Source organism: Myxocyprinus asiaticus, chromosome 34, assembly GCF_019703515.2.
Source record: "Myxocyprinus asiaticus isolate MX2 ecotype Aquarium Trade chromosome 34, UBuf_Myxa_2, whole genome shotgun sequence".
NCBI lineage: Eukaryota > Metazoa > Chordata > Actinopteri > Cypriniformes > Catostomidae > Myxocyprinus > Myxocyprinus asiaticus.
This window is the reverse complement of record NC_059377.1, coordinates 42,008,134-42,020,367: the sequence shown is the minus strand read 5'-3', so window position 1 is coordinate 42,020,367 and position 12,234 is coordinate 42,008,134. Positions and strand designations below refer to the sequence as shown.

The 12,234-nt window shown below is 36.6% G+C and overlaps 1 protein-coding gene across 1 annotated transcript in view; it reads right to left on the bottom strand.

Annotated features, from left to right (window-relative positions):
- zgc:63863 (uncharacterized protein LOC393372 homolog) overlaps positions 1-12,234 on the bottom strand; it is a 45,746-nt gene that overhangs the window by 19,833 nt on the left and 13,679 nt on the right. The window contains exon 7 of the mRNA XM_051670982.1: positions 11,067-11,251. Within this exon, the coding sequence (XP_051526942.1) occupies positions 11,067-11,251 (185 nt within the window). The remainder of the gene's footprint in view (positions 1-11,066; positions 11,252-12,234) is intronic.

The window sequence follows — 12,234 nt, the reverse complement described above, 5'->3', positions numbered from 1 at the left end:
AATATCGGCCGATTTATCGGCATCGGCGATATATCAGTTGACCACTAATGCATACCTTGGCTTTTCTCTGTCAATGTTTTAAACCTGCTTTTGTAGCATCCGTCTCTATAAATAGCCTAGTCAAGCTGCGCAATAAACTCCAAGCTGAGTCAGTGATTGTTTTTATTTAACCTCTAGAGGGTGCCGTTATATTGTTAAACCAAGGAGTTCAGACTGCAGAACCCTCTATCGCCAGCCACAGAGAAATTAAACCAAAAATAACTATCGGAAACTTTGGGGGTTGATTTTTCTGATAGCCGATAGTTAAAAACCGCAACTATCGGCACCGATTAATCGGTAAAACAGATATATCGGTGTACCTCTAATTCTGACTACATTCTACTAATGTGATTTCATTATCTAAACACAACTACGTTAGCAGAAGTGATAAGCAGACTAAAATAATAATTTGTCTTTTAAAAATGTAAACGCTTTCGGCCATCTGAAATTGTACCAGTCCGTTTCTTACGAAGTCGGAAAAGAGCTAGATGATGCAACTGTAGCTCTGCTTCGTCCAGCAGGTACAGCATAAATGTTAATCTGACCGTAACTGGCCTCGCGTTGTGCACATGCTCTGAAAGACAGAGGTTACACGCAACGTTTGCTGTCCTTCCTTCAATTATTTTACTACGCATTTTGTCATGTATACTTGGACAGACAGATGAAGATTGTAGCTTGACTACGCAAAAACACGCTGTAGCTCTATTATTCATGCTACGACTGGATGATATGGCTAAAAAATTAAATGGCAATATTTTTCAACATATTTACGAAATTCTAATTCTATATCTCGATAATAATTTATTTGCTCTGAAATGCAATAAAAGTGATTTATTTTTTCATAGTAACCATCATTTTAACCAAAAAGCCATTGCAGCCAAGTAGATTTAAAATGCTAAATGCATAAAAAAATTTTGATGGCATGTTTTTCACAGTTTTTCATTAAATGAACATAACAGTGAAAAATTATATTTAATAATTAAACATTATATATATATATATATATATATATATATATATATATATATATATATATATATATATATATATATATAAATATAACAATACAGCAATAAAACAATACTAACCTGCATTTATTTTTACTAAAACATTTTTAATGAACAGAGTGTACCAAACTAAAACTTTATTAAATACTGAATTATTATTGTGAAGAGGTAGGCCGATATATCGGTTTTACCGATTAATCTGTGCCGATAGTTGCTTTTTAGAACTATCGGTTATCTGCAAAAATAGTTTTTTCATAATTTAGTCATTTCAAAATAAGAGTCCCCTGGTGTGTTTCGGGCTTGTTTATACTTGAAGTCCTGCGTTCTGCACCAAATCTTAGTTTTTCTGGTTGTTCCTGGGATTTTGGTTGAACAAAAAAAAAATGCATCTGGGATTTTATTCATTTTGGACTCTTTATCTTTGCTCGCCATAGTAGAGAAAGAATTTAAAAAAAAAGTGACATTCTATATATCGATTTTAAAACATCGGCCTTCGACCATCTCAGTTAGTTGTTGGCAAGATCCACTATCGGTCAAGCTTTATTATCGTGATAATCCTGAATTATTATTATTATTATTATTATTACTATTTTATTTACTATGTGTCAATTTGTTTGTATACTGTTTTGTTTTTAGGGATGTAACGGTTTCATGAAATACCTAGGTTTGCATGAATATAAAGTTAGTTTTTTACTTTTCTATAACTTAAATCAGATAAATTAAGACAGAATTGACTTCCTTATTTTACATTCAACCGTCACTCCATTTTAAAGGCGACAATGCATCCGTATAATACATATTATTAAATGTTTGGAATTGCCCGAATGTTTGTACACAATTCAAGCGAACCGCTCTGAGCATGTTAAACATGAGTCCCAAGCGATACTATTGTAAATATTAAATATATCGACAAGCCCTTATTCAGGCGGAGCAAGTTATTACAAGACAAACATTTTATTCTTTGAAATAACGTGCACAGACTAATCGTGCACAATGAGATACATAAGTGCACATGTAAACAGTCAATTTTGATTTCATGTTGACTTTAATCTGTGCACTTACATCTACTCAAATCAACTCTCAAATACATTATTTTTCTGAATAAAACCTCTAACACGTGGCCTGTACACACAATCTAATCAAACAAGCAACATTATCAGCACATTATTCTTGGTGATAATATAACTTTATTGCGTTTATAAAGCAGCAGACGAGCAGAGGGCGGCATGTTAGCCTGAGGGCGTGTTCAGAGGGGTAATAATGAATAACATTTGAGGGTCAAAGCCATTAGGGAGGACGTGCCACTCCTCATTACTGAACTCCACAGGGTCAAACAGCACAAAAGAGAGCAAGGTCACAGGTCACGGCCTCAAGAGGGTCTGCTCATTTCACTGACACACACACGTATGTTCCTTTGTCAGTAGGGCCGCAGATGCTACAGGGGGAGAGGTTATGCAAAACAGGGAAGGGCCTTAATAATCCAGAGGGGCGGGGCATAATAATTGCAGGACTGATTTGCATAAGACAGCGAGACGGTATTACTTTGTCTTTTCTATTCTTTTTCACCAGTCTGTGATATTGGCATACAGTAGGTACTAGGGGTGTAATAGTATACATTTTTCATGGTTCGGTTTGTATCGCGGTTTTAGGGTCACGGTTTCGGTACGGTTTGGTATTTGTTATGTTCAGAAAAAAAAATATTACTGCCAAATCCAAAGTAAACATATTCTACTTGGTAACGGACCCTTCAAGAGATTTGCCCTCACTACAAATCACCATGGTTTTACTACAGTAACCATAGTTTAACCATGGTTGTAGTAAAATCATAGTAACCACAAAATTAACATGGTTACTGTCATGGTTACAATACTATAGTAAAATCAAGGTTACAATATTGCCACTACAGTATTACTGAATAAACCATAGTTAATTTTCATTAGTGTCCTTAACTAAAAAAAACTTTTTCTCTAATTACTAAATCAATATTTTAACAATACCTTCACTAATAAGCTACATGCATCAACAAAGTGCATTTAAAACTCATCTCAACATATATTCAATATTCAGAAGCCATACATCACTATAGAAGGAATAATCTTGTTATTAAAATGCATACGAGAAGGGATGTTGTGATAATGCTGCTCGGGTATTTTAATCATACATGGAAATCCCACATGAACATCCCATGTGCTTTAGTTATTGTTTCATGTCTGTCTGAATTAGCACTTAAATCCTGCTTAAAAATGGAAGGGAGTGTGTGCAGTTTCGGCTCACCTGCGGCTCTTTCCCGGGGTGATGTCGGAGTAAATGATTAATCATGTATCAATGTATTACTATAATGGCATTTTAATGCCATTAATCAAAGCGCATTATACACCTTTTTCACAGACTGTGATGATAAGCTTCCACCTTATTTAGCAGCGTAAATAGCAAACTTTTTGATATGATACATTTTTTAAATATTGAGTGTAAGTTTATAACATCATGCTTTGTGTTATATTACCCTGTAATTAGTTTTAAAAATGAATTACCACAGCTGTGAGGGGGTTTCGATGACAGCTGCTGAGAGAGTGACAGTAAATTTGGCATCTTCTCCCATCTGACTGTTAATCCAACGCTCTCTATTTGATTTTTTTTTCTGGAAAGTCATTCAAATGTAATAGTGAACGTTTTCATTTGGTCTTGGAGCAAATGGTTAAGTGAAAATAATATTTGCTGTGGTCTCCCATTCACCGCTGTCAAAGTTTACCCTGCAATCGTGAACTTCCACGTTCCAAAACCAGGAGTGTGAAAACGGTCTATTGATGCTCGTGATCGATTACAGCCGCGTGAGGAAACAGGAAGAACTTGCGTGCGCGTTTTAATCTCTCACGCGCATTATTATTTTTATTTTTTTCCTCCCCAGTTCAGAATGCTAAATTCCCAATGCGCTCTAAGTCCTCGTGGTGGCGTAGTGACACGCCTCAATCCGGGTGGCAGAGGACGAATCTCAGTTGCCTCCGCGTCTGAGACCGTCAATCCGCGCATCTTATCACGTGGCTTGTTGAGCACGTTACCACGGAGACGTAGCACGTGTGGAGGCTTCGTGCTATTCTCCGCGGCATCCACACACAACTCACCACACACTCCACCGTGAGCGAGAACCACATTATAGCGACCACAAGGAGGTTACCCCATGTGACTCTACCCTCCCTAGCAACCGGGCCAATTTGGTTGCTTAGGAGACCTGGCTGGAGTCACTCAGCACACCCTGGATTCAAACGACAGAAATATTTTACTATTGCATAATATAATATATTTATATTATAATATAATTGTAATACAAAAATATATTTTTTTATACGAGTTCCAAAAACAACAGTGTAAATGTAAAATGTAAAAAAGCCGACCAAAAAGAGAGACATTAAGTATTTCAAAATATTTTGATATTTAAAACAATATTTTTCATGTCATAAGTTTTAAAGCCTTTAAAGGAAATCATTATATCCCTATTTTATTATTTGATTTATATATTTGAAGTTATGTAAAAATGCACCTAAGAAATATGACAATTTATACGATAATTAATCGTGAAAGCCTTAAAACAGACAATTAATCATAATCACAATTATTTGTTTGACAATAAATCGTCAGCCAAATTTCATAATCGTGACTGCCCTACACACTGGGGACAAAGTGAGGATAAAAATATGGATGAATACTCTCAATGATGAAAGATTTGGATACATCGAATCCCCACGTGAGTGTTTATATTTCACCTCTAGAGGCCAGTGGTATAATCATCCAGCGCCAGAAATAGAGGAACAATAAAATCCTTATAGAGAAATAATAAAAAAAGATTTTTGCCGATAACTGATTGTTCCAAGAAGCAACTATCGGCACCAATTAATCGGTTAAACCGATATATCAGGCTGCATCTGACTAGAGACTGAAAACTAGTGAGACACGACGCAACCAAAGAGTCTGACGCATGAGTACATATAGCCTCCCAACAATTCAAAATAGCGCAGACGGATGTAGGCAATAATAGGGTTATGTTCAATGATTTGGAAATATAAACAAACAATATTTTGACTTATAAAGCCACTTTTTGTATTGTCTAATTGCTTGTCTCTTGCCACAATATATGTACAGTATATGATGTAGCCTCATGTATTTCAATCATTTAAATTATAAAAGGGCTTATTTATTATATATTATTAGGGGTCAAGCCCTGAAAGGGCGAAGATGCTTATTGTATTCGTTAGTGTTTTTTTTTTCTATCATGGGAGTCTATGGCAGCCCATAGAACCGTTCGCAGGAAAGTTATGAAATTTTGCACACAGCTAGAGGACAGTCTGAACTGATACCACAGCAAATTTGGAGTCTGTAACTCAAACCCTTTAGTGCCACCTACAGGTCAAAGTTTCAATCATGTTTACGCTAATAACTGTAATTCCTAGAGACAAAATTCAAAATTTTCCCCCGATTCCTGAGCTCACGCCGAGTCGAATGCATACCTTGGTTTCGATTTCCGCCCGACTAGATTTTCCGCCATTTTGAATTTTAAGGAAACACGTTTTTTCGCTACTCCTCCTACAATTTTTGTCCAATTTCCACCAAAATTGTTTTAAAGCAATCGTGAGATAGAGCTACACAAAAGGTATCACTTTTTTTCGATGTTTGAAATCGTTCTCGATAAATGGCTTCACGAAGCTGATGGCGAGCACGCCAAAATGGATGTTATGCTGTATCTCCGCAACACTTTGACGGATTGTGACAAAACTTGGTATGTGTCATCGCCATCATGCCTTGAGGTGACCTGCAGTGTTTCGCCACACTGCCCCCTTCTGGTCAGGAGATTTTGGCTTATAACTACAAAAATTATAAAACTGGTCTCTTTAGATTCAGTAACGATATCCAATTTTCCCATGTCGGCCCTTTTGGGCGTCGCCCATTTTGAATTTTGTCGCAAAATGCTGTATTTTATGAACGCATTGGCTTATCGTTACGAAACTGTGTATGTGTCATCAGGACCATGCCCTGAAGGTGCCTGAGAAGTTTGGGTCCGGTGCCACCTAGTGGTGGAAAAATGCTTTTTTTTTTTTTTACTTTGTGAGCTTATAACTTTTAGTGGCATTGGTCTATTTTCACAGAACTGGTCTTGTTAAATTCGGGAGGTCTTGCCGAGCGCAACGATACCATATTTACTATGGTTCACCTTATGGCCTGTTGCCATTTTGAAAATAGTTCCGAAACTACTTTAGCGAATTGCTTCAAAGCCGTTCGTCCAATCGGAACGAAACCACCAAAATAAGATGTGTCATTAGTCAATTTCTTAAAATAAGAGAGAACATGGCAAAATTTTGCTCGTAAATGCCAAAAACAAGCCGATGAATTTTAAAAGTGGTCTAACTCTTAAGTGAAATGAGATATTTTCACCAAACTTGACACACTTATATAAGGGCTCAACCTGAGAACACACAGAAAAAGTTGCAGGGTTTGGCCATTTGGTGGCGCTAGAACAGGGAACCATATGAAAGTGGCTCTAAATATAGAAACATTGGTCCGATTAATTTCAAAATTTGCATGCAGTAACTTTGCATTCAGTGTCTTTATGGGAGTTGCCATCATTGATCATGAGGACAGTTGCATATATTGAGAAACATGGCAGCCATTGGCCAATCATCAACAAATTTGACATTGAGCACACCAAAATGGACTTGAAGCTGTATGTTTACATTTATGGAAGACTGGTCTTGTTAGATTGTGTGGGTCATGCAGAGAACAATGATACCATGGTTGGCCATGATTTGATTTTATGTAAACGTTTTGTTGTTGCTATTACTCCTATAACATTTGTCTAATCAACAAGAAATTGAAATCTGATGAATATTTGCAGACCATGCCTGAAAATATTAGCAAATAGATTATTTTGTTTAGAACTGTTTCACAAACAAATTTGAAAGTACCAAATTTATAAAAAAAAAAAAAATACCAAAGAGTAATTAAGGCTGTTGCATTTGCTTAGTAAAATGAAAATATTTTAGGACCTTGCCCTGGGGGGTCACTGTGAATTCTGGATGCCCTGTAGTAGACAATGGCTGAAAGTGCTTGCTTGAAATATTTAAATCAATTAGACAAATTGTTTTCAATTAAGTTAGTCACAAAAAAAAACCTGCACTGTACAATAACCTGTCTCCACACTGTACATTTACAATTTTGCCTCCTGATATTCTTGCTTTTTTTTTTGCACATTTCTTTGCACATAATTTCTACCTCTTGATGTAATATATATTTATAGATATTTTTTTATATATACATATTGCTATTTGCACTTCTGGTTAGATGCTAACTGCATTTCATTGGCTGTGTACCTGTACTCTGCACAATGACAATAAAGTTGAACCTAATCTAATCTAAATAATCAAAACTTTTTTTTAGTTTAAATTGGATTAAACTAAATATTGCATAGATGTCTATACATGTATTGCATATAACTCTATGACTTTTCCAATTTTTTCCAAAAAATCCTACAAAGTGCTTGAGAATACACAAAACAATGTATAGTGTGCAATGTTGCACTTAACACCCTCTGCACAACCTTGAGTAAATGCTCTTTATCGATGTACTAATAGCCAAAAGAGCAAGCACTTTTGTTCTGCCGATGATAGAGATTTTAATGTGCAACTAGTTCATGCAAATAGAACAGTAGTGTATCTTGAGAAACATGGCCATAGATGTTTGTTTTTTATCTTTAATTCCTACAGCATTCATCAGAATTCTAACTTAAAATGTGTCACGATGCTTCCTTCGCTGCTCATGCTGCCGATAATTGGCTTGACCATGTTACATCAAAATTGCTGATTGCAGCTATATTTATTTTTGTTATTGAGTTTGACATGCGTACAAAGTAAGGGGAGTAGCCAGGGTCTGTTTGCATTTTTGGGCTGTCGCCCACAAATTTCCACACTCAAATTTAAAAGCTCACCATTCACACATACTGTGGACTAATTGCAAAAAATTGGTCTAATTAAAAGAAGACTCCAATTATTCATAAATAAAACTGTATGCGTTTATAATCTTTTGCTAATTTATTATTTTTTTTTTTATAAAAAAAAAAATCTTTTTTGTTGTTGTTGTTCTAAATTTTTAAACATGTAATTCTGGTTCTGTTCACTCTATCTCACTTTGAAAAGTCTCATTTTATTCCACTAGGTGGCAGAAAGCACTATAAAATATTTTTTTTCTCTATCACATTCTATCACAATATACAGATCTGAAATGTAGGTGGCGCTCTAACGCATTTTAGCCCTCACGGATGTGCTCGTCCATAGACATTCAGTCTAATTTTCAGTTCAAGCACCACCCTCGTTGTTTTATTGAATATCTCGGCCTCTGAGTGGACTAGAAGCTCAATTTAGATCCTCCCCTTTGCGACGTTATATAACATTTTATCATCACTAGTCGAAAACATATTTTTCGGATGATTTGTTTATTATGCTTTTCCTGCTGGATGGCATATTTTGTTCTGGACATCTAAGATATAACATTGGATTATTCACACAAGCAAGCTCACACACAAGTAAAAAATGGCAAATTTTTTAGAAAACTGCCTTACGTAAAAGCAGATATAACGTTTTTGGCTATTTGGGGCTTACATCAGCAGTTATCGGAGCATAAAAGAAACGTTTGTATTTGATGACTTACAGAAATCATATTTCACTTTGTGATTCTTTTGAAAATCTTTTGAACTGTGGTATTAGGACAACATAATTAACAATACAGTCACATTCCTGAGAATGAGAGCTTTTATTTGATATGTGACTTGTTCATTTAGGTGCTATGGGAAGGACCTTTATTTTCATATAAATATTTCTCCCTCATTACCTCTAGGGGGCGCTCATTTTTGACGTGAATGTTTTGAGGCCTTATTTTGTTATTTAATGTAACATAAAAGCAGAAGTGATGGTTATCTCTGAAAAGGTCAGGGCCCGTATTCACAAAGATTTTTATCTTACCACTACGAGTTCTCCAAAGAGTTCCTAGCTAGGAGTTTTTGCTTAAAACCTATTCACAAAACTGCTAAGAGCAAGTTTTAGTAAGGAAATCTTAAGATAAGAGTAAGGCGGAGTTGACCTCGTTGCTATGGATGACGTCACGTTTTATAACCACGCTCTTTTAATCGCCCACAGTAATAGGTAGACAGGGAACCGCTATTTGTCAGCTAAGACAGTAGGGATAGGAATCGTTAGGAATTTAACGATTCTGGTTCCAATTCCGATTCCTCTTAACGATTCCAGTAGTTCTTTAATACTTTTGAGGAAGAATTATTTGAAAATGAGAAATGCAGTTCTTATTGGATTTACTGTCCTCTACAGTCTGTTGCCAAATGATGAAATCCTTCAAGATTTCTACAGAGCAAATATAACAAATCAGATATAAACTTAATACAATTCTTGTAAAAGGTGTGTTTGCTGAATTTTTAGAAACATATATCCAATCCAATAATTGATACTAACTAGGTTATATCTGGACTGTATCTAAACAAACAAGAAATGTGATGGCATTCATTCATTTTTACTGTACTGCAAAACTTGTGTATCTTTAATTAAACATTGTCATATGAACAACCAGTCAGTAACTGCACTGCTTGATTAAAGTCTCACAGGTCTAAAGTCACATGACATAACAGTAACAGTTCCAGAGACAGTTTAGACTGTGTTCTGTTGTCTAATGTTTTACTTCGAGCTTGTAAGACTTCAACAGTTCTTATTTAATTTCAAGTTGGACATTCATAACTTGCACATCAATGTAAGATTAATACTATACTGGACTAGACCAGAAGCGCTGTATGTCTCACATTTTCAATGAAAACAAACCGGCTCATCAAAATCGTTCTTTCGGGAATCAGACCATACCGGCAGCGCTGTATGTTTTGCGCTGTAGATTCTACAGAGCCGGCTCTTAAGAGTCATTTATTTGTGTGTTTTATGCTTTTGACCCAGTAGAGGGCAGCGCTGCTGCAGAACTGCACTGCTGGAATCACTGTCAGAGTATTTCAGTACTGTGTTCCAGCCGCATCGGAGGGAAATTAACACAGGGGAACCGTTAACGGAACCTAAAGTAACGATGATCATCCTATTCCGGTATTTTGTAAAGAATGGAACAAGAACCAGTTCTCCATTCCCAACTCTATAAGACAGGCAACGATAAATATATACACACACACACACACATATAACCATACGATCGATAGATAGATGAGTGTGCATCCCGTCAACAGCACCGGGTAGCCCCACGGTTGCCATGATCCCCCATGAATGCCCCCTTTTATCTCTGCAGCGTGTGCAGATCCACAGGAAAAAACACACTATGAATTGTCGGACGATGTGCGGTCTGGAGAATTATATGCATATATAGTTTGATAGATGATTCTGCTGGCAGATAACATCTGCGCTACACGGTTTCATTTTGATGTGGTCAGGGAGTACAGAGTTTTTAAAACCTTTATCTCTGGTGTAATTGTTTTTTTTTCTTTCAGTTGTGGGAGAGGTACCTGCATCTCTAAGTTTGCAATAATAAAAACACCCAGGCGATTCAGGTCAATGTCAACATTATGATATTTATAATAATATAATATTAAAATACATCGACTCAATTGTGATTCAGGCAATGCCTTTTTAAACAGTCAATGTCATAATAATATTCAAACCAGCTGAGCACAGGCTCGGCACAAGAACCATCGCAATTTTTGTGGAAAAGGGCTATGAATGCCAGACTGATCATTTCCCTGCCGTAAGAGATAAATTATTAAAGTAACTTCAGCTGCATCTGTAAATGCGATCTGCAATCTGACAGTGCTCGTTTAGACACACAGAGGAGAGAGGCAGATAGCTAAGGCTGAGTGTCCTTCACATCACAACAGGAGCTCAAAGTCTCGCTGATATGATATCATACTCAATTATGCCACCTGCTGGATGCTAGGGGAACAATTACACCCCTCAGGACCATAGATGTCCATGTCTGTGTGTGTCTTACATGTTGCGTGACTGTAGCGCTGCAGACTGGGCCAGTAAAGACGGCGGGCAGCTGATGAAGAGACTCTGAGCTCGACTAATCAGCTCTTCATATGGCAGATCCTGAGGCATCTGAGACAACAGGTGATGAACACTGGCCATCTCGCACTCAACACTTTTTACCTCCTTCTGTCTGTATAATACTATCTAAAAAACACAAAGAGAAAAACAGGTTTGTCAGGTGTGTTAGTCACAGTCACGTTCATTGACTGTCAGACAAAACCAGCGAGAGCTGACAGAAAATCAACAGTTCCAATCCAATTGGCTACTTCAAACAACTTCTATGGCAGTATATATTATAATAATATAATATTGTTAAATATTACAATAGTATCTTTTTGTGTCCCAATCCACTATTATGTTTCCACAACTTTCCAAAAGAGGAAATAAATAAAATAAAAAAAGATTGGATTTATGCTGCTAAATTAGGGCAGAAACGTCTCATTACAGTGTGTGAAAAGGGTCCATTATTACATAAGTGTTCCAGAATCTGTGTCCTTGGCCTATCCCAACAGAAGAATGACAATTCTGTAGTGAATACTGATATATGATTAGCTGTCCATTTCACGATTTTAACTTTAAACTGTGGGATAAAAAAATTCTGTACATTCAGAATCTGGGTCTTTTGAACTGTCTGTATATATCTACATACTGTATATTGTTGAACCAATATTTCTAGAAAGGCATCTTTGTTATAAATTTCATCATGTAGCTGGAGATCAATTGAGAGCATTGAAAGGTTGAACATGATCAGCTGATTCTTGTCTCTAGTAAACAGACTCAAGCCAGCCAGAAATAAGTCTTGTGTTTATCCGCACTCATGCCACAATTCAGCTGACAGCATGTCTTTTTCTTCATTTGGCAAACCGGACTCAGCCCAGATCTCAGCCGATTTCGGTTGACCAGACTCAAGCCAACATTCAGCTAAATGAATGTCTGTCTTTGCTTTGTTTCTTTGGTTGACCGGACTCAGTTCAGATCTCAACCGATTTCGGTTGACCAGACTCAAGCCAACGTTCAGCCGAATGAATGTCTATCTTCACTTTGTTTCTTTTGGCAAACCGGACTCAGCCCAGATCTCAGCCGATTTCGGTTGACCAGACTCAAGCCAACGTTCAGCCAAATGAATG